The following is a 23,517-nucleotide window of genomic DNA, read 5'->3' on the forward strand; positions in this document are numbered from 1 at the left end:
CATGGAGAAACAGTAGATCACCTTTTTCTCCATTGCTCTTTGACGATGGGGTTGTGGCACAGATTATTTCAATTAGCAAAGACGGATTGGGTTCCCCCAAGGAGCATCTCTAATATATTATCTACTAATTTTAATGGTTTTGGATCTTCTAAGAGAGGGATTGTTTTATGGCAAGACGCGTGCATCGCTTTAATGTGGGTGGTGTGGCGGGAAAGAAATGCAAGGATTTTTTAGGAGAAAGCAAGGAATTTAGAGTATCTTTGGGATTCTATTCGTTTTCTTACTTCTCTTTGGGCTTTTTGTTCTAAGGTTTTTAAGGGGATACCTCTTAACGTGTTACAACTTGATTGGTTAGCGGTGTGTAATCCCAATGGGTTGGTCTAATTAGAGTGTTTGCTTGTTCTTTCTTTGTATTTTCTTATATTTGATTACTTGTAGTCTTGTTTTTCTTTGGTGGGAGGATTTCTCATCCTTCTCTTGTACTTCCTTTTTGTCAATATATTCCTTTGTCATTTCCTATCAAAAAAATAAAACCTCTGCACAAAGGTGAAATGTTCTCTTGTAGAACCGTCCAAAAACACTTACAAAGCACCTTAGCAATTATTGCATAGAGATTGGTTACCAAACTAAAGTCTATAATTCTACTGAGTGACTCTCTCTCAAGATCAAGAGCAATAAAGGTGACATTGGTGCTTCTATCAAAACTCTCCTATTCTTAAATTAAGAGAAACATTTCAAAAAATCCTCTCTTGCAATGGGCTAACATTGCTGAAATAAAAACAATCAAATCTAGTGTTTGATCCTTGTTCATATGTAAAGCAACATCTTTGATTTCCAAAAAAAATAGGAAATCAATCCTCAGGCACTACATTTGTCCTTGCAGAAATCAATCCTACTAGCATTTTCCTCAAAAAGAAGGGACAAACTCGACCTTTCAATCCTCTATGACTCTACATTTGTCCTTGAGGAAAAACAATGAGGATTTCTCTATCATCAAGGATTTTAACAACTTTTTCTTCCTTCCACAATTGCCCACTCAACCTAAAATTTTGGATTTTTTTTTTTTTTTTTGATAAGTAAAGCGAAAAAAAGAAACCTAAATTTTAAAAAATTTAAAAATCCTAAAATTTTGGAATTCAATCACCTTCCTTGACCTGTTTAACTCTTTACTTTTATCTCTAGAGCATTTTCTCCTTGAAAAGAATATCCTCTAATTCTAACTTCCTAGAAGCTCTAAGGAATCAATTCTTCAAGCGAACTGCTCGAAACTTCAAAAGCATCCACTTGTCCAATACCCGTAATAATGGACCCATTCCTCTCTTTTAAGGCCCCAAAAGTGGGTTTGCTACGTATCTTCAGCTTGGCTTTTACCAGCTGTAATTTTTTCATAAACCAACAGCACTTCAAACAATGACTAGTATTCATTCATCACCCACTAGTAAAATCTCTAAACCAGGGCAAAAGAGCCACATATTTTCACATTAAATTTTAGCCTATCAAAATGGTAAGACTAACAGATAATAAAAAGCCAGGAACATAACAAGACTAAAAATAAGGCATGAAATCTCCCTTGAAAAGAGTTTCATATAGGACATTAAAATATGAAAAGTATTTGCTTTGCACGGAAAGCAAATAGTGGGTCAATGAGAGGGAGTTACAAAAATTGGAATGCTTTGTTTCTTATAAGATTAACTCCTTTGGTGGGAGAAAAGGAAGGAAGTCTTCTGGAGAATTAGCCAAAGTGTGTCAATGAAGCACAAAATCTTTTCTTGGAATGTGAGAGGGATAAACGAGGGGATAAGCACAGAATCGTTAAATCAATGATTTGGTCTTACTCAGCCAACCTTGTCTGCCTTTAAGAAACGAAGGTGCAACAAATGAATGCTAGCCTGGTGAAGAGTCTGGGTATTGGGAGCTGTCTAGACTAGGAGGCAGTAGAGACTAGGGGATAAGCAGGGGGAATCTTGGTTTTTAGGACATTCAAGTTTTGGAGCTTATTGATATGGAGTTAGGTGCTCTTTTAGTTTCTTGTGGCTTCAGAAATTGCGAGAATCATTTTGTCTAGATGTTCACTAGGGTGTATGGCCCTGTTTTGGTAGAGGAAAGGGAAGACTTTTGGGATGAGCTGAGTGCCATTAGGGGTCTCTAGAATGATCCTTGGTACATGGGAGGGGATTTCAATGTGTTAGATTCCCAAAGGAAAGGAGCTGTCAAAGGTTATCAGCTTCTGTGAGGGGTTTTTCACAGTTCATTGAGGAGATGCATTTTAAAGATCTCCCTTTATCTAGTGGGTTGTTCACCTGGTGTGGTGGGTTAAATAATAGGTTAACCTCAAGGTTGGATCGCTTTCTTGTCTTTAATGATTGGGAGAATCATTTCAATGGGTTGTATCAAAGCTCCCTTCCAAATGCAATCTCAGATCATGCGCCAATCTTACTTGACAATGGAAGGATAAGGAGAGGTAAGACATCTTTTAGATTCAAAAATATGTGGTTAAAGGTGGAAGGTTTCAAAGACCTTGTCAGGAATTGGTGGGAGGGGTACAGTGTTCAAGGGTCCTTCAATTACATTCTGACAGCGAAGCTTAAAGCCTTGAAACAGGACCTTAAAATTTGGAATAAGGAAGTTAATGGAAATATGTCCACCAAGAAACTTGAGGCTTTGGCACAATTAGGGTTGTGGGATGCAAAGGAAAGGGAATGGCCTCTTATAATAGAGGAAAATGAGGTTAGAAGAAAGGTGATGGATGAGTTTAAGAAATGGGCAAAGATGGAAGAAATATCCTGGAGGCAGAAATCAAGAGAGTTGTGGCTAAAAGAAGGGGACAAAAACACAAGATTCTTTCATAAAATGGTCAATGCTCAAAGGAGAAACCTTATGGCCAAGCTAAGGGTAAATGGTGAGCTGTTAGTTAGGGAGGATAGCATCAAAGAAGGGGTGGCAAATGCTTTTCAAAGGATTCTAGCAAGGGCGGGGGAGTGAAGGTCGAGTATAGATGGGCTGGTATTCTCCTCCTTGCAGCCAACTATTTCAGCAACCTTAGAGATACCCTTCTTTGAAGAGGAGGTGCTTGTAGCTTTATTCGGTTTGAATGGTGACAAGGCCTAGGGCTCGGATAGCTTTTCCTTGGCTTTTTGGCAGTATAGTTAGGATATTGTGAAACATGAGGTCATGGGTTTTTTTGGTGAGTTCTATGACTTGGGGTCTTTTGAGAGGAGCTTAAATGTTACATTTTTAGTATTGGTTCCTAAGAAAGGGCATGCAAAAGACCTAAAGGGCTTTAGACCCATTAGCTTGATAAGAGGGTTATACAAGCTTTTGGCTAATGTCCTAGCAAACAGACCAAAAAAGACAATGGGTTCTTTAGTCTCAGATTTTTAGCATGCCTTTGTGGCAAGGAGACAAATTTTGGATGCAGTGCCGATAGCAAATGAAGCTATTGATTCTAGAATTAAAGACAATTTGAAAGGAATCTTATGTAAGTTGGACATCGAAAAGACATATGACCATGCTAATTGAAGCTTTATCCTTGCAGTTATAAAGAAAATGGGGTTTGGTTCCAAGTAGATAGGATGGATTAGATGGTGTATTTTTACAACTCATTTCTCTATTTTGATAAATGGTACCCCTTCAAGTTTTTTCCAAAGCTCTACAGGCCTGAGACAAGGAGACCCTTTGTCACCTTATTTGTTTATCTTGGCGATGGAGGCCCTCTCCCACTTGCTCTCTAGGGCGAATGAGGGTGGTTTAATCAATGGTTTTGTAGTCAAAAGAAGGCATGATGTGGGAGTGGAGGTGTCTCATTTGTTTCTCGCAGACAATACTCTCATTCTTTGTGATGCTAGTAAGGAAAATCTTGAGTATCTAAGTTTGGTCTTCATGTGGTTTGAAGCATGTTCAGGGCTAAAGATTAACCTGGGGAAAAGTGAGTTCATTCCATTTGGGGATGTCTCGAATTTGGAGGAGCTTGCTAAGATTCTAGGTTGCAAAGTGAGAGAGCTCTCCCAACCACCTATCTAGATCTTTCTTTAGGCGCGCCTTACAAGTCTTCAAAGGTTTGGGAAGGGGTGGAGGAGAGGTTTCAGAAAAGGCTTGCTTTGTAGAAGCAGCAATATCTCTCAAAAGATGGAAGGTAGACTCTAATTAAGAGCACCCTATCTAGCTTACCAATATATCATATGTCCCTCTTTGTCATCCCTAAGAGGGTAGCGATTAGACTGTAAAAGATACAAAGGGATTTCCTTTGGGAAGGGGGAGCTTTGGTTAACAAGCTCCATCTATTGAGTAGGTTTGTTGTGTGCTTGGAAAAAAAAAAGGAAGGGGGTTTTTTTTGGGGGTGGGGGGGTTTGGGTTTCACCAACCTTTTAACCTTTAATTAGCAATTTTAGGAACGTGGTATTGGAGATATGCGACTAAAAGAGATCCTCTTTGGAAACAGGTAAGATGAGGGTTAGTGCACGAAAGGGGTGAGAGAGAGGTATGGAGTGGGGGTCTGGAAGGTAATAAGAAATTGATAGGAGGCTTTTAAAGGCAACACTTGCTTCAGGGTTAGTTCTAGGAACAAGGTGAAGTTCTGGAAGGATAGATGGTATCAGGATGTGCCTTTTGAGGGATGTTTTCCCAAATATTTTTTTTATAGCTTCCTCTAAGGATGCTTGGGTGGTTGATGTTTGGGATGGTGGTAGTTAGAATCATAGGTTTTTTTAGATAGTTGAATGACTAGGAGTTGGAGGAAGTGGGTAACTTCTTTGTGAGGTTGCATGATCAATCCCTCTCTTTGGATTTTGAGGATATTTTGGTGTGGGTGGATACAAAAAATGGCATCTTTTCAATTAAGTCCTTCTATTCTTTCGTGGCCAGTAGTACAGCAGATCCTTTCTCTTATGGTATTTAGAACTCCTAAGCTCCAGTTAGAGTAAGCTTCCTTGCTTGGGAGGTAACTTGGGTCAAGATTTTGACACAGGATCAGCTCAGAAAAAGCGGTTGGAAGATGCCTAACAGATGCTACATGTACAAAGAAGAGGAAAAAACGAGTGATCATATTCTTCTATATTGTTCGAAAGCTCACATATTGTGACAGCTGATTTCTGCTTTATTTGATGTACAATGGGTGATGAACTCTTCGGTGAGAGGGTTGCTCTTGAGTTGGGGAGGCTCTTTCGTTGGTAGAAAAAGGAAAAAGGCTTACAAAGTTGCTCATTTATGTCTTTTTTAGACCATTTGGAGGGAGAGAAATAAGATAGCCTTTGAGAATTGTGAAAGTTTAGACCAAATATTTAACAACTCCTTTTTGTATCTATTTTGGGATTGGGTTAGATTGTCCATTAGGGATGATTCTATATCCTTGCTAGATTTTGTGGATTAGTTAGGTTCTTCTTAGGGTGTGGTTGCTAGTTTTTGTGTATTCGCACTTCTTTGTTTACATTGTATACGTTGTGTATACCTTTTTTTTTTTTTTGATCAATAAGTATAAGATTGTATTGCAAAGAGGCGCTAAAGAAGCGACCCACCAAATTACAGTATAAAGGGACTTACCCCCTTACAAAAGAGCCCAAACATCAAAGGACAAGGCAAAACAAAAAAAAAAAAAACCTCTCCCTTAACGCATACACATCCAATCTATAAAATCTATTAAGGTCGAAGGACCATCTTTTATCCACAATTTGGATTCCGACCACAAAAAATACACAAAAGATGCTTTCAACTTTTGAATGGACAGCTCACAATCCTCAAAGGCAATTGAATTTCTAGCCTTCCAAATAACCCAAAACAAGCATAACGGTCCCAATTGCCACGCCACCTTCCTTTTCTTTCCCACAAAGGACCCCCTCCATCCTACAAGGGTTTCCTTGACCGAACGGGGGAACACCCACGAAACACCAAAAAAGGAAAGGAACACCATCCATACTTCCCTCGTTTTTTCACAATGGATAAGAAGGTGATCAATTGTCTCCTCACTCTTATGGCAAAGAAAACACCTATTTGCCATAACCCAACCTCTCTTCTGCAAACGATCCAAGGTTAGAACTCTCCCCCAAGAAGCCTCCCACGCAAAAAAGCTCAATTTGGGCTGCACACAAGAGTTCCATATAATTTTTGAAGGGAAAAAAGCATGAGACCCCGGCTGCATAGTCCTATACAAAGATTTCACCGAGAAGTCCCCATCTTTTGATGCCATCCACTTCACCTTATCCTCCTCATCCCCCCTAACCTTCTTCCCCTCCAAGCAACAAAGTAGCCACTCAACATCTTCCATCTCCCAATCGTTGAAAGGTCTATTGAAACAAGGGTTCCAAACTCCCCCCCCTTCCCCCCCGGCTGTCCACACTTCATTTATCCAAGCCTCTTTGTTCGAAGCTAAAGCAAATAAAGAAGGAAAGACCTCGCTCAAAGGGATGGTTTCACACCATTTATCTTTCCAAAACTTCACTTTCTCACCATCACCTACCACAAAGCCAACAAAAGGGGTCACTTTATGTCCCATTTTACTTATTGCCTTCCACAACCCAAGCCCGTAGGCCTCCCTAGGCTCACAAGATCTCCACCCTCCTCTTTCCTCCCCGTATTTCCCTCTGATCACTTGGTTCCACAGAGCCTTTCTTTCATTTGCAAAACGCCACACCCATTTGCCAAGGAGAGCCCTATTGAAGGCCCCAAGATTCTTAACCCCCAACCCTCCGCTTCTTTTGTCTAAACAAACAATTGACCACTTAACTAAATGTGGTTTTTGCACTAGAGCCCCGCCACCCCACAAAAAGTCCCTTTGAATCTTTTCCAATCTGATTCTAACCACTCTAGGCATCTGGAAAATCGACATAAAATAAATCGGTAAATTTGCCAATGTACTACGCACTAGGGTAATCCTCCCCCCTTTTGAAATGTACTGACGCTTCCACATAGCCAATTTCTTTCTGAATCTTTCTTCTATTCCATCCCACGCTGCAACACTTTTAAACGGGGCACCTAACGGCATTCCTAAATAAGTGGAAGGCAATTTTCCCACCCTGTAACCAAACTCATCAGCCAACTCATCCACATTCTCGACTCTACCAACCGGAATCAACTCACTTTTCTCCAGATTTACTCTTAACCCCGAAATTGCCTCAAACCACATTAACAACCAGCCCATATACAATAACTGCTCCTCCTTTGCTTCACAAAATATCAGTGTATCATCAGCAAACAACAAGTGTGATATCTGGACCCCTTCGCCTCTTCTTCCCCGAATCAAACAAGGCGCCAAAAACCCCCCATCCACTGCCTTTTTTATCAAAACACTGAAAGCCTCCATCACCACTACAAAAAGGTACGGCGACAAAGGGTCTCCTTGCCTTAACCCCCTTGAACTTTGGAAAAAACCCGTAGGACTTCCATTCACCAAAACTGAGTACCTAACAGTGGATAGACACCACTTTATCCACCTGCACCATCTTTCCCCAAACCCCATCTTCTCCATCACTGCTAAAAGAAAGTCCCAATCCACATGATCATAGGCTTTCTCAATGTCTAATTTACAGAGAATCGCCCCTCTATTGCTTTTCACAATGGAGTCAATTGCCTCATTAGCGACCAGCACTGCATCCATAATCTGCCGTCCCTCCACGAAAGCATTTTGGGCCGTTGAGATGACCTTGGCTAAAACACCCTTCATTCTATTAGCCAACGTCTTAGCTAGCCACTTATATAACCCTCCCACCAAGCTAATTGGCCTATAATCCTTCAAATCTTCTGCCCCCCCTTTCTTTGGAATCAAGACTAGGAACGTTGCATTCAAACTTCTTACAAAGCTCCCGGTCTCATGGAATTGCCTAAAGAAGTTCATGACCTCTTCTTTAACAAATTCCCACGAAAATTGCCAAAAAGCCATTGAAAAACCGTCAGGGCCTGGCGCTTTCTCACCACAACAGCTTGACAAAGCCCTAAAAACCTCCTCCTCCGTGAAAGGCTTCTCCAGCCCCTCCACATCCCCCTCTTCCAACCTTTCAAACGTCAAAGCGTCTATCCTGGGCTTCCACCCCCCCGGGTCTGCCAGCAGCCCCTGGTACGCCCTGCACACCGCCTCTTTGATCTCCCTTTCCTCATTGTACCATCTCCCGTTCACTTTGACTCTATTCATCTGATTCCTTCTTCTATGAGCATTAGCCATCTGATGAAAAAACCTAGTGTTTCTATCCCCCTCTTTCAGCCAAATTTCCCTGGACTTCTGCCTCCATGACGTTTCTTCTAAAAGGACCCACTTCTTATACATCTCTCTTGCCTCCTTCCTAGCTTCTTCCTCTTCCAAGGACAATTCGCGGACCCTCTCTTCCTTGTCCCAGAAATCCAAAGAATTCCAAGCCTCTTGCTTCTTAACCTTAATCTGTCCGAACACCTCTGTGTTCCATTTTTTCAGAGTCGGCTTTAAAGCCTTTAATTTCTCGCTCAAGATGTAACTGGCTGTCCCACTAATCTGAATCTCCTCCCACCATCTCCTCAGCACCTCTTTGAAGCCTTCCTCCTTCAGCCACATGTTCTCGAATCTGAAAGGTGTGGGCCCTCTCGTCATCCCCCCTCCATCAAGAATAATTGGAGAATGATCTGATACTGGTCTAGCCAAAACACCTTGAATACACTCCCGGAAATGAGCTTCCCAATCTTCAGAGATAAGAAACCGGTCGATTCTCGATTTTAAGAGATTATTAAAACCTCCACTCCACGTGAACATCCCCCCCTGAAGGGGTAAATCCCTTAACTCTAACTCCTCTATCACTTCTGTAAACCTCCTCATTGATGGGGACAAGCGACCTCCTCGGCTCCGTTCAGTAGGAAATCTTATCATGTTGAAGTCGCCAGCAACACACCACGGATCGTTCCACAGCCCTTTGATGGCCCCCAATTCGCTCAGAAACTCCTCTTTCTCCACCTTCACAGAGGGTCCGTAAACTCCTGAAAAAACCCAGCAAAAACCATCCTCAACATTCTTGAACCGGCAGGAAATTGAATAATTGCCCACCTCCATTTCCTCCAGCTGCAGCACCCTATTGTCCCAGAACACCACCACCCCCCCCGCCGCACCCCTTGAATTTAAAGCCCCCCATTCCAGACATCTTCCTACCCCTAAACTCCTCACAATTGCACTCGTCATCTCCTGTAATTTTGTTTCCTGGAGACACACTAAATCTGCTTTCTGGGTTTTAATCACATCTTTAATCAATTTCCTCTTTTCTCTGTCATTTGCCCCCCTTACATTCCATGACACAATTCGAATCCTCATGTAACACACTCTTGATGCTCCCTGTCCCCTCCTGACCCACTATAATTCACCGACCATTCTAGTTTCTTCAACTCGCGGTCAAATCTTGAGGTTCTCTGTCCTTTCCTCTTTTTTCCGCTTAGATTCTCACTTCTATCTCTTCTATCCCTCATCTTATGGAGAAGTTTCAGAATTTCCCTCTCACAGCCCTCTGTTGGCATCCCCAAACAATGGCAAAACTTTGCCAAACAGCTGTAACTCCACGATTCCATATTCTTTTCCGCTTCCTCGCCCCATTCCTTCCTTCCATCTATTTGCGGGAAAAACCCGCTCGTACTCCTCTCTACCATTCTCTCTTCTGCCTGACGCATGCTTAGAGGGCTGATACTTAACCCCTCTTCGGCTTCCTTCAGAACGACCTCACAGCCACATCTCTCCTCCATCTCAAGCAAAGAGCCCCCCAACCCAGAGAAAGGAGAAGAAGAAGAAGAGGCCCGACCCCCCCACACGCAAACAGTCGAAGATTTTAAGAGGGAATACCTGGAGGCTTCCTCCAAGAAGCATTCGTCCGTTATTGAGCAACGCTCAGGTGTCCCTATCGCCGCTGCTGGCCCCATCCCACCGATCAGACTGTCTTCAGCGAAAAATTCCTCAGCTGGCTCAAGGCACGACGAAGCCCTAGCATTTACGCTGAGCTCATCCCAGGGGGATTTATAAGCAGACGGGGCCCAAACTGAAGCTAGGATGGGCTGCCCCTCTCCTCCTGCCACTCTGGATCTGTGTTCCAACCGGCCCAGCCTATCCTTTTGAAAAGAAGATGGACCATCATCTTGCCCATCCTTCTCTACCACTTTGGGCCTATTGTCCAAAAGACCCAGCCCATCCCGTTGTAATAAAGGGATATCCACCCTTGAAGCCCACTTCTCACCCCTATTGTCCATCTGGCCCAAAAACTTTTTTTTTACACTTAAAGGACCTTCATGAGCAGCCCATTCCCCACCTCTGCTTGACTGGCCCTTTTCCCAACGAGCCCTTGACCCATTTATAACCTTTTGATTTTCTACCCACACCTCAGTACTCTCATGCTCCAGCCTTTGACAATTACTGGGTTGGGTCACTTCGCACCCACACTTGCAGCTATCAAGCCCTTCCACACCGTCTTTTTCACTTGAGCCCACCTCTCCTTCCTTCTTGCTATATCCTGCCAACCCTTCAACTGAAACTCCTATCTTGTCACCATCACACTTTTCTTTTCCCTTTCTTTTTCTGACTGCACCTGATCCATCAGCTCCAGCTGCACGCCATCCTTCCTTTTCCTTCCCACCGCTGTTCCCGGCGCGTGACTGCTCATCCCCTTTTTCCCTCATCCTTTCTCCCTCTTTCCTTCTCAGATTCATCATCGGCTCCACTGCAGAAACTCTAGGCTGCACCTCCCACCACAGGCGGACTGCATAGCAGAAGGACTTCACCACTAGATTCAAAGTTCCTGGAAAAAAATTTCCGTTATTCTTTACCAAAATCCTGGCCCATTGAAGTTGAGAAAGATTCTTTGTAGCTTCATCCACCCCCACCAAACCTCCACAGCAATCACCAATACTTTTAAACATTTCTTCACTCCAGCAGTGTAGTGGGAGGCCCACCACCCTTACCCATACTTCTTTTGTTTGATTTCCATCCCGTAAACACCCAGCCTCCTCATTCCATCTCTCTAAATGCAGCAGCCTATCCTTAAATCTACGCGTCCCCCTGTTTAATACCCTCTCTGCTTCCCCTTCATCTTCAAATTCCAACAAGAAGAAAGGTTCTCCCATCTTCATCACCTTAACACCTTTCCTAAGATTCCAGCTGCGTTTCCCCCAGTTTTTAAGCGAATCTAACTCCATCTCCATCACTGCCCCTTCCCACCTACCAACTAGGCAACGCCCCAAAACTTCCTCCCTTCTCCTCAATCCCCTGCCTCCTACCTGGAGCCACAACTCTTCGCCTACCCTTCCAGCCGGTCCTTTAGCCACATCTAGGAAGCTTCTTATCTCCCCCTGCTTCTTCTTCCCACTGCACCTTTCTTCCTCATCATCTATTGTTGCATCCTTCTTTTTTGAACTGATTTGAGTTGCTTCTACACCTTTGTCATCCTTTTTGGTTACTATCCCCAATGCCCTTAGCTTCACGGCTAGAATGGCCCAACCTCCTATCACGCCCTTTCCTTCAGGAAAGACTAAACAGAATCTTTTAGCCTCTACGTCCACAACAGAGCATAAGACGTATCTTCCTGCCCCGTTTACACGCCTCTCCAGCCGGAACTTTCTTCCCTCTTCCTCCCAGACTTTAACCAATCTTCCTTTCTTTTCCTCCCTACAGCATTCTTCAAAGCATTCCAGTAGCTTCCTCAAGCCTGATGCCCCAAACCTAATCCAAGAGGAAAAGCCTCTACTCCTTTCCACAATGATACCTTTTAGTTTCCCTTTGATTTCCTCTATAGACACTTCAAACGTCTTCGATTCAATCGCTACCCAAAACTTTGCCATAACTAGACTCGAACACTATCCAAGACTTCAATCTTTCCATGCTAGGCTATCCTCTCCATCCCCGGCCTTAGTCTCATCCACAAGTAGAACTGACATACATTTTGCTATTGGCAAACAGAGGAAGCCTCTACGTTGTGTATACCTTTTCTTTTAATACAATTGCCTTTATCTTTCAAAAAAGCATGTAGTGGGTCTAATTCTAGTATTAGGCCATTTTTTTAACCTAAATTAGCTTGACATTGAAATTGCAAGAAAGCCTTAAAGTCCACTCAAAACAAACTTATCAATAGACAATGGTGTCTATTGGTTGAGAGCTGGTATGTATACTTTTCTACCACTCAACAGCATAATTCTAATAACATCTAAGCCATAAATAATAACAATAATAAAGGACATATCATTAAATATTTGAATACCTTCCTCAACAGTGAGTTCAAGTCTTGAGGATGGGATTTTGCAATATCCCCAATCTGTCGAGCCGCTGTGAGCCTTGTAGCTTGGGTCGAACCAGCTTAGTTTGGGTTAAAGAAACATAAAATGCTATTGAACCCATCAACAAATACACTGAAAAAAAAAATTAATCCAACAAAAAACAAAAAGGATACTGTCCAACAGAGTGAGAAGCCGATGAAGCCGAGATGACTGGTGAGACATATCGCCTTCTTCAAATATAAATTATAACAATAGCAATTATCAGCAGCAGCTTCTCTCATTCGAAACTGAACACTCTTATTCTTCTGATATCCTACAGTGATAAATAGTCAAAACCAATCCAAATTTCCAGCCCAACAAACACAAAATAGTAAAAGAAACTCATATTTTTCAGCTATCCAAGGAAATTGGATAAAAGAATGCTATTTAATGGACAGCTATCAAAGATGAATGACAATAATAGTAATTATCGGCTCAGCTTCTCTCATTCGACATTGAACACTTCTAATCTTCCAAACTCATTACGAGATAAACGGTCAAAATCGAATTAAAGTTTTCACATTTATAGTCCGACAAACACGAAACAGTGGGAGAATCTCATAAATTGTGGTTTCTTTATAGAAAAAGATGTGTTGCGGCCACAGATATCTCTGAAACTTCCCCAACAAAGCCTTTCATTTTGAATTTTCTTCCTCTTAAAATGGTGATAATGAAAGCGAGAAATTGCCAAGTGCTTCGGATTAAATGATGAAGAAGATGATGATGGAGCGGAAGGAGATGATGATGATGATTATGAGAGTTCCATGCAGTTACCAAGGGGAAGAAGAGCTTACCAGATTCGGAAGGCTCGTGGGGATCCTAAAGAAAAATTTCTTCTTCTTTGTCCTTCGTCTTCTTCGGCAATTAGGGTTTGCTTCGCTCTGTCTGGGCTTCCATCGCGAAACAGAGATTGCCTTTTTGTCCTTGGTTTTGCTGTGGATCCTCTGCGGTGATTTGCATGAGGTCTTACCATGGGCTGATTGGTGGGCCCCTTGCGTGCATATATCCAGCAAGAACTAATTAGAACCCGTTGGGTCTTGAGAACAGTTTTCGATTCTAAAGCCCAATCTGAGGCTTCGAGCGGGCTTAGGTAGACTTTTGGGCCGGAAAGACGGATCGGGCAAGCCCATTTTCTAATGCCCAAGGCCCAGCCATAGAGTTGCAAGCTTTAGCTTTGGGCCAATTTAATTTTTTAAATTTAAATATTACTTAATAAATTATGATTTTATAATTACAACACAAGTTTTTAATAAATTATTGTATCGAAAATTATAATTTTATAGTTTGTGAATATATTTCTAAGCTTGAATAAGTTGTTAATCGGAATTTATTGCTTTGAATTTTTTTAAATACTTTAGAAATTATTATGGTTTCTCACTTTTTCATATGTCTCTAATAATTATTAAACTATATATAATAAAATTAAATTGCAAATCATATATATTTGTATATCATTATTATTATTCTATGTTGCATTGTTTCCATATCTATTCACAATTCTCTTTTCTCCTCAATGTGTTGAGTTTTTATCATTACATTCTTTCAACTAAAAGAAACATTAGAAGTTGATCTATCTTTTGACAAAATTTTAGTAAGGAAGTTTATATTTAGAGGAAATTGATAGATATTAAGAGTCATGTATAGAATAAATAGGATGGTAACATATTTAAAACTATATACTAAAATCATATCTGCGAAGTATGATGAATTTCACCATAATCTTTTGAATTATGGTAAGCCTCATTTGACAACGATCTTAATAGCTAAACCAAAACTTTAAGGAAACATACCCTAATAAATATTAGATCTACTTAGCTAATGAATTTATTATATAAATTTGAGAAAAAGTTAATATTGTATCATTAAAACATTTAAAAAAATCCCTTAATAGTGTAATATTTAATCTATCGTTATCGGTATTTGGTTCAAACCAAGATCAAGAATCATTTTCTTGCAAAATAATGTAATACAATTGTGTTACCTTTTGGTAAGTTGTGTTAATATTTAGCATTCTATTTATTGTATGGCATTTGGTTGTAACATCACTAGGAAAAATCTATTTGGCAGTGATTTTAGGAAGTATTTTGAAACTAAAAAGTATTTTTGAAAAAAATTAGATATTTAAAAAAGTTTACGAAACATTTTTAAAATTTTGAAAAATCACTTATAGTGTTTTATGAAAAATATTTTTTGAAAAAACATTTTTAAAACACTCCCAAATGCACTTGAAGTCTTCTACAAAATAAATGAATAATTTTGCAAGTTCTTTTAAATAATGAAGTTTTAGTAGCAAAAGAACAAACACAATATATATATATATATATATATATATATATATATATATATATATATATATATATATATAAAGCGTTTTTCAATCTTTCAATATAATTTTCTATAAATTATAAATAATTTTGAACAATTAAATTTAAGATATGTGCATTTCAAGGTAATTCTAAACAACCTTGAACGAATAAAACAATAATTTTCTTATATTATGCGTTATCCAAAGAAATAGAAAAAACCTATGAAAGTCAAACTGTAATTTCATTTGTGATACTTTCCCAATAAAAGTATCAAAATATGGTAATTTTGTTGTTTGAAAAAGAAATTAATCTTTTTTTTTTTTTTACAATTCCTTCAAAACTTTGAAAAAAAAATGAATAAATTTTGTTTTATTTTTAAAATTATCATTATGACTTGTGATTCTTAAAAATGCATGAATTTGTGATTACAAATTGCTTTGTATAAATCTTCTACTCTTAGGTTTTCAAATGCGATGAAATCAACAAATTCTTTATGCATATGAGTGGCATCATATTAAAAATAGAAAAGTAATGATATTTCATACCAAATAGGAAAAAAAAAAAAAAACCATTCTTAATACTATATAATTATGTTCCTCTTAATTATGTACATGTGTTTTAAAACTGTGAAACCCCTTTGAGCCTAAGGTGAATATCTACATGGTTAGTAGTAGGTCGTTACAAATGGTATTAAAGTCAATCCTTAATTTTGATATCAGAATTTGTTTGGCTTTATAAGAGATTTGTTTGTTTCGCTTAGCAATTCTATGAGATACAATAAAGTATGTGATTGAGTTATGAATTGTCTCTCATATAACATGTCTCATCAAATGTTGGTCTAGATAAATAATTCTTGCCTTTTGAGTCAACGACAAGCTTCAATAGACAAATCTTGTACTTTAATTTTACTACAATCATATCATCGATAATTTTATATACTTTCTCAAAATTTTCCCACATAGTATAAAGTTGTTTCTTTAAACCCAATGCCATTGATGAAACACTAAGTTGATAAGTAGAAACACTTCACCCATTTTATTTTTTTGAATTGAAAATAATACAAAATTTGTGGAGGAGAAAAATTATGAAAAAAACATTATAAATATGTAAAAATAAGTGAATAAATCTAAACAAATAATTAAACTATTAAAAATAATAAAATATTTTTATAAATAAATTAAACAAAAAAATGATATTAGTAACAAATAACAATTAATCAAATTTGCACACAAAAAAACGAATGGTTTTTCCATAAGCATATTCTAAATTTTGGTTTGGAAAACTTTGTGGTTTTAGAGATCAAAAGTTATCTACAATAACCTTATGTTCTTCAAAAAGGTTTTGAGAATATAAAGAGTTAAACCTCAAATTTGGATTTAACACTTCGTTAAGACATATGGTTCCAAATTGAAAGGTTCTAGCTTTAGTGGGTTTTCGTTAAGCCATGTTCTTGTAAAATAAAAAAAATAAAAAAAAATAAATTGCAAGTGAAATGAGAATAGAAACTTAATAGAAATTTCTTTCTTTTTTTATTACTGAATGTAGAAATTTACAAGCGGAATATACAATTGACACTGTGGTTGCTCTCTGATCACTTACTTCTAACTTTTTTTTTCCTCGCTTTACAACTTATTTATAGATAGAACATTTACAATATGACAAATACTAAATTTAATTAGGGTTGTTGGTAGTTAGATGACAGACAAAAATATTTACAAAGTCTTCAGAGGTTTGGTTGACAATAATACAGAGATGGTAAAAACTTATGAGATTTGACTTTTTCATCCGTCTGATCACTTCTTCTAAACTTTTCCCATCAACATCCATAATTAGCTATTCACAATCAAGGCAATGGCAGGAACCTTTAAATTTTTCGTTCAAAATCAAAGTTTAAAACCAAAACTAGTGTGAATGCATTTATTCTATTATTTTAAAATAAAACTTTCAAAATACAATGTGAAACCATTTATTACATATTATTATAATATTTATTTAAATTAAAACTTTCAGTTTATAGTGTGAAAACATTTATTACATGAAAGTTAAGTTTTTGAAGATTGGCTATTTCAAAAGTTTAAAGAATAAACTCAAGATTTTGAAATATCACTTCGTGTCAAGGTGATACCCCCTTTTGATAAGACAAAGTCTCCCTAACACGCTAATTTTATAACAAAAATGGGTTACAGGTCAAGGGTTAAGACTAAAGATTATAGTTTTAAAACCTGATTTTACACAAAAAACTTTCAAAATAAACTGATCAATTTTTTTTTTTTTTTTTTTATTTTGATGGACACATTATATATAAAGGATCTATATATATTACAGATATTAACTAGTAAAAAAAGACTAACTGGAATATGATTCAAATAATTTTAATTTCCCTACTTTACCTTTTTACCCCCTTTACCCCCTAAGGGTAAGAAAAAAGATACAAATAAATTAAATTGAAAAGGAAATGAGAATATAAATTTAACATAAATTTCTTACTTTTTTATTGCTGAATGTAGAAATTTACAGGCTAAAAATACAACTGACAATATGGTTGCTCTCTAATCGCTTACTTCTAACTTTTTTTTTCCTCGTTTTACAACTTATTTATAGACAAAACATTTACAATACGACAAATACTAAATTTAATTGGGATTGTTGGCCGTTAGATGACAGGTAAAAATATTTACAAAGTCTTCAGAGGTTTGGTTGACAATAAATATAGAGATGGTAAAGACTTATGAGATTTGACTTTTCCATCCGTCTGGTCACTTCTTCTTTGTTTGTTTCTTCTTTTCATCACATGGCTTGGTACGTAGCTTTATTGATTTTGAACTTCTATTGCTGCATTAAATCCTTTGTAGTTGGAGACGCATTTACTATTTCAATGTTGTCATTGCTGACATCAATGTTTCATTGCATTTTATAGATTATAATAACTTTCATCGTCAAGATTTTCCCAAAATGATGCGTCATCATTGAGGTAAGAAGATGGTTCTGGTATTTCTACACTGAGTTCAATTATAAAATCTTGTTCTTGAGGAGTAATAAGAGGTTTTGGAACAATAATGTGCTCTAAAGGTTTGTTTCTCCATATGGACATGGTTTTTGTTTCTCCAATGAGATGAAATAATTTATTTCGGGTTGGTCTAAGATCATAAATTTGAAGGGCTCTAAAACAAGTAAAAAAAATTGGAAATTCATTTGGACAGGTCATTTCCCATTCTGGTTCTTGTTGAGGAATCAATGGTTCTTTATTGTATTTTATATAAACATGGTGATAGACTGGCACTACTGATTCATCGGTTTGAAATAAAGGTGGAATGGTTTCAAAAGAAATGTCTATCCGTTTTTCAGTTTTGAAGAGATAGGTTATAGTATCTTTTAATTTTTCTAGGAAATTTTTAAGGATTTGAAATACATGGTTCATAAAAATATTTTTAAAAATTCTTTGATCCATGAACTGGGATACTAAACCAAAAATTTCTTTATTTACAACAGACATATTCACATAAGCTAAATATATAACAAAGAAAAATTCAAGGTCATGATATGCCATATACCTTGTTTTTATCCCAACATTTTTGGTTCTAAAATGTTTGTACAAAAGTTCTTGATTTTTAAACACTTTGTTATATTGTGTTTTCAGAAAGAAGGTTTCGACTAAAAGGTAATTATTAGCTCCAATTAAGTTTTTAACAAGAAGTTTTTCATATTGTTTAGACACAAGAGCTGATTTCTTAATTAAACTAAGAATTTTAGGTTGACTATTTGAACAACTGGTTTGACTAGTTGACATTGTACTGGTTTTCAAATCCTTTATCAATCTTTCTTGATTTTCTTAGATTTTGAGGTTTTGAAATTTTTGGGTTTCTAAAGCAATCAGTTGGTTTTGAAGGTTTTGTAAATGTTGGGCTAAAGTTGACACGGTTTTTCCATAAGCATATTCTAAATTTTGGTTTGGAAAAATTTGTGGTTTTAGAGACCAAAAGTTATCTATAACAACCTTATGTTCTTCAAAAAGGTTTTGAGAATATAAAGAGTTAAACCTCAAATTTGGATTCAACACTTCATTTAGACATATGGTTCCAAATTGAAAGGTTCTAGCTTTAGTTGGTTTTCTTTGAGCCATGTTCCTGTAAAATAAAATCAATCATTAGCATTATCAACATTGTTAATTATTTGTTTACTTAACCAATCTGCTAATATATTATCTTTTCCTTTAATATGTTCAAATTTAGGTTTGAAACCAATTAAAGAGTTTTGAAACTTTATCCATCTTTTGGTGGACAATTTTGAAGAATTTTTATTTTCAAAGAATTTTTTAATGTTCTCACAATCAATTCTTAAAGTAAATTGTTCTTGGTTTAAAAATAATTGAAATTTTTCTAAAACTAATATTATTGCTTCAATTTCTAAATCTGTAGAACTTAGGTTTTTTTGATAATCATTAAAAATTCCACTACAATATCTACAAAGTTTTTCTTCTCCTATATTAGTGACTGCAAAAGTATACCTCCCCATCTTGTTTGGCTAGCATCAGTTTGAACTATTTTGTATTCACTTTCTAAGGGTAAATGTAAGGTTGGGAGATGCTTTACAAGTTCTTTTATTTTTAGTACAAGTTTAATATCTTCTTGGTTAAAATATCTCTGTCCTATGTTTTTTGTTTTACTATAAAGGGGTCCAACTAATCTACTAAGGTCTTTAATATATGGTTTAGCATAACTTAATAATCCTAAAAAACTTTGAAGGGTTTGTAAATCTTTGAGTTTATCTGGAATATTATTTATTTTTTTTTGCATTATATGATCTTGCAGTTTTATTTGTCCATCCTCCAATTCTAATCCTAAAAATTATATTTGGGTTTTAAATAATTTCAATTTCTTTTTACTTACTATTAAACCATGACTAATTAGTTTTTCAAAAATAAATTCTAAATGCTTTATATGTTCCTAAAGAGTATATGAAAAAACAAGAATATCATCAATATATACAAGAACAAAAGAGTATTTACCAAAAATATTATCCATCATTCGTTGGAATATCTGAGGAGCATTTTTTAGTCCAAATGACATTACATTCCATTCATATAATCCACAAGGACATGAAAACAATGCCCATGGTTTGCTATCTTCTTCTAATTTAATTTGCCAAAAGCCACTTTTATAATCTAGCTGAGAAAAGTATTTACATCCTTGAATAGAATTAATTAAAGAATCTTTGTTTGGAATTTTATAGGGATCATCATATGTATTATCATTTAATCTTTTATAATTAATAACCATTCTAGCTTTTCCTTTTTTTCTTCATTATGGTTCCCTACTAAAAAGGTTGAAGATCTATGGGGACTGAAACTTGGTCTAATGAGGTTATTATGCAACAGTTCTTCTATTTGAATTTTGAATTCCTTTGTATTTATAAGGTTACATGCTATATCTGCCGTTTTTATTGTTAAGTCTGGGTTTATAATTGGTATTTTACAAGTTGTTTTATTTTTATTCCAATGTTTTTGTGGATCTTCTCCTATAATTCCTATTTTTTCTACTTCTAATATAAAGTTTTTTAATCTATCTGCATTTCTTAATTGTTTTCAATAATCATTAATTATGCTATCCTTTTGTGCTTCTACTTTGTTAATTTGATGAGAGGTTACATTATGATTTTTATTTGATGCATTTTCCATGTTTGTATAAACAATTGTTGTGGTTCTAGGATGAAAATTGACTTAGTTATTTTGTATTGTTATCCCTCCTTGTAAAGAATATACAAAATTTAAACCTAAAATGAAAGGGTATAAACTTATAGTAGGTACAAGATAAGTTTGAGGTAACACTAAGGTTAGATTGTTAATTATGATTGGTACATTTGAAATATACTTGGTTAATATTAGTTTTTGTTGATTATATTAGACTAATTCTACTAGTTGAACTAATGTTTGTTGGTCTTCTTGAGGTACTAAGGTTTCAAATAAAAGGTTTTTACTGGCTCCAGTATTTAACATTGTATCTACTTTTAATTCTATGATTTTTAATTAATCGTTGTTGGAAAAATGATAGATTTAACTTTATTTGCCATATTTACTTGTTCTATTGTTTGTATAGTTGTTTTTTCAAGATTTATTGGTTCTTTTATTTCTTTTATAGGACTTATTGGTTCTTTTATTTCTTTATGGTTTGAATTGCCTTCCTCTTTTTCCGAGAATTTTCCTTTAATTATTATTTGTAAGTCTTTCCACATATTATAAGGTTTTATTTTGCTTTCTAAAGGTTGTACAAGGTTTTCTAAATTTAAAGGGGTTTTCTTAGGTTGATTTTCCTCTTTTTCAATGATCATACAAATTTCTTCTATTTTGGTTTCACTATCATCTATACTATATACACTTGAATTTTCACTTTCAAAATCTAATTCACTAATGAGTTCTTCTTCTTCACTATCTACCTAATACTCATTTATTAGGTTTATTTTTACTAGGGTTTTTCTACTTCGTTCACTTAATGGTTTTTTAAGTTCAGGACATTCAGGTCTCATATGGCCTTCCTGACCACATAAATAGCATTTACATTGTCTTTTTCTTTCTGTAGTTTTTTTTTCTTTTTATCAAAAACTTTCCAGGTTTTTTATATCTTATTTGATATGGTCGTTTTTTATAAAAGGTTTTTGACTTTCTTCTTAAAAATTTATTACAGTTCTTAGGTTTTCTAAACTTATATTCTCTACATCCTACGTCTAAATTTTCTCCTATATGTAATTTTCCACAAAGTTGTTGATTTATGTCTTGTTTCTTTATTTAGCTTCTTTCTCCTATACTTACACATTCTCTTTCTAACCAATTTTTTTACAAATTCTATTCTAGCACCTATATAAGGAGAGTTTTTATATTTGGAGGTTTAAAATTCATTCCATAGTCTAAGTCCTACAGGTCCTTGTATTTTTAATATATATTTATTTAAATATTCAGGGGTTCTATATACTCTAGCAAAGATTGCATATTTTCTAAATTTTTGTTCATATTATTTTATATACAAAAGTTTACATAATTTCAATTGTTTTAACTTATAAAGGTATATTGCGGGTTCTTTTACATCTTCTTAAGTTGTTCCTAGAAAATATAGTTTTATTAAATTTATAAATACTGATATGATAAAATTATTTCTAACTTCTTGAAAATAACTATTGTTTTCTTGTTCTATGTTTCTAAAGAATTGTAATATGGTTCCTCTAAGGGTACTTTTACAAAATTCATAAATTTCTTGTTGGTTTTCAAAGGATACTACTACACCGGCTGAATTTAAGGATTGTTCCCAATTTTCTATGGTTTTCCTAAGGTCTTGTGTACCGTTTATATCTAATATTGTTCCATATTCATATATTGGTTATAAAGAACTAGAAGGTTTTGCTTTAGTTTTCCATTAAGGTCCCTTTGGCTTACTGTACAACTTACTATATCTCATTATTTAAGTTTTTACATTTACAAATTCTTTTTCTTCATTTATTGTATTTACTGATTCATTTGAGACTGTTTCTAAGTTTTCTTTAGCTTTTAGTTGAATAGTAAATTGATTAATTGTTTCTATATCTATAAGTTTTTTTATTAAATTGGTTTTATAAAGTTGTCCTATTATTTGCTCATCTGTATAGTTTCTACACATTATATCAACAAAGTTTTCTTGAACTACATGTTCTTCTAGTAACGTTGGGTTACTAAATTCTTTTAACATTATATTAACTAGTTTTGAATTTTTGTATAGGTTTTCTATTATTTCGATGTTTATTAAAATATCTTCTTGTATAACATTTACAGATTCCATTTCACTATCTGACTCTACCTCTACATTTACGGTTTTATAGTTTCCAAATGTTATACTTGCACTTCCATCTTGATTTTCATATAAACTACTAGATATTAGATATTTTATTACTGGTTTATTTATTTGGGGTAATTCCCACTCTCGTCCTAACAAATAGTCTATATTTACGGGTTTTGCTTCTATCATATTTACAGTCTTACTTCCAAAGGTTTTTACTATATCATCAAATTCCATCATACATTTTAAGCTTAGAGCATTAGTGGTTTTTCCTATAAATCCTATAGCTATGCTAAGGTTCTTATTTCCTAATTCCATATCATAACCTTTAGTATTTAAAGCTATTTTTTATTTTTTATGTGAATTCCTTAAGATCTATATAAAATTGAGGTATACAGCTAATGACTGCGTAATTTTGGTTCATATTAACTTCTGCATTAGCTAAAAGAACTCGTCCTACTATATTGCTTCTAGTATCTAAAAGGTTAATATTTATACGTACCCAATTTCTTTACGATGAAGTCCTATTATTCCTATTAAAATGATCCCTAAATGCATATATTTATCGGTTTTATTTTTTAATAGTTTATGTTTTGTTTATGGAGATACTAAGTCTAAATATACAATATTTCCTATTGAACTTATAGTATGTTGGTTTAAAAATCTAGTTATTTTAGGATTTTGAACTAATCATTTTTTGTAAAGTGTTACTTCATTTACTGCATTTTTTAATTTTTCTTCAATAAATTCTTTTACATTATCTTTAGGGTTTATAGTTTCTACCATTTTCATGGTTTTATTGCTAAACTTTTTGGTTGAAAAGGATTTATTTTTCATTTTGTTCTAATTATTGGTTTTTCTCTTAAACTAAAGTTTTCAAATTGTTTTAAAAGATGATTTAATTTTTGTTCTTCAGATGATCTTGTATTTCTTTGTTCTAAAAGTTTATCTACCTTTTGGTTAACTTTTTCTAATGTTTCTTTTAAATTTTGTTGTTGTAACCTTATTTCTATTTCTTTTCTAACAAATTTTTCTTCTCTAGCTAATTGTTCTTTAATATAATCTAGGTTATTTCTTAGCAAATTATGGTTCTTAAAGTCTTCTAGCTTCCTTTCTAATTCCTAAGACCGTATTTAGTTTTTCTAAGGATTTTCTGTCTTTTCTGGATTTCTTCTAAACAATTGATA

General features: G+C 35.3%; 1 protein-coding gene across 2 annotated transcripts in view; it reads right to left on the reverse strand.

Moving 5' to 3' along the window:
- Window positions 1–13,168, reverse strand: part of LOC100247209 (TATA-binding protein-associated factor BTAF1) — a 41,958-nt gene extending 28,790 nt beyond the window's left edge. Inside the window, exons 1-3 of one of the 2 annotated variants that reach the window (XM_059743244.1) lie at window positions 13,023–13,168; window positions 12,363–12,494; window positions 12,174–12,268 (exon numbers count right to left, since the gene is read on the reverse strand). In XM_059743244.1, the coding sequence (XP_059599227.1) occupies window positions 12,174–12,268; window positions 12,363–12,411 (144 nt within the window). In that variant the 5' untranslated portion in view covers window positions 12,412–12,494; window positions 13,023–13,168. Of the gene's footprint in view, window positions 1–12,173; window positions 12,269–12,362; window positions 12,503–13,022 lie in introns of both variants that reach the window. The other variant, XM_002275249.5, reaches the window with a different exon arrangement.
- Between the last annotated feature and the right edge of the window lie 10,349 nt (window positions 13,169–23,517).

This window comes from Vitis vinifera, chromosome 15 (genome assembly GCF_030704535.1).
Source record: "Vitis vinifera cultivar Pinot Noir 40024 chromosome 15, ASM3070453v1".
NCBI lineage: Eukaryota > Viridiplantae > Streptophyta > Magnoliopsida > Vitales > Vitaceae > Vitis > Vitis vinifera.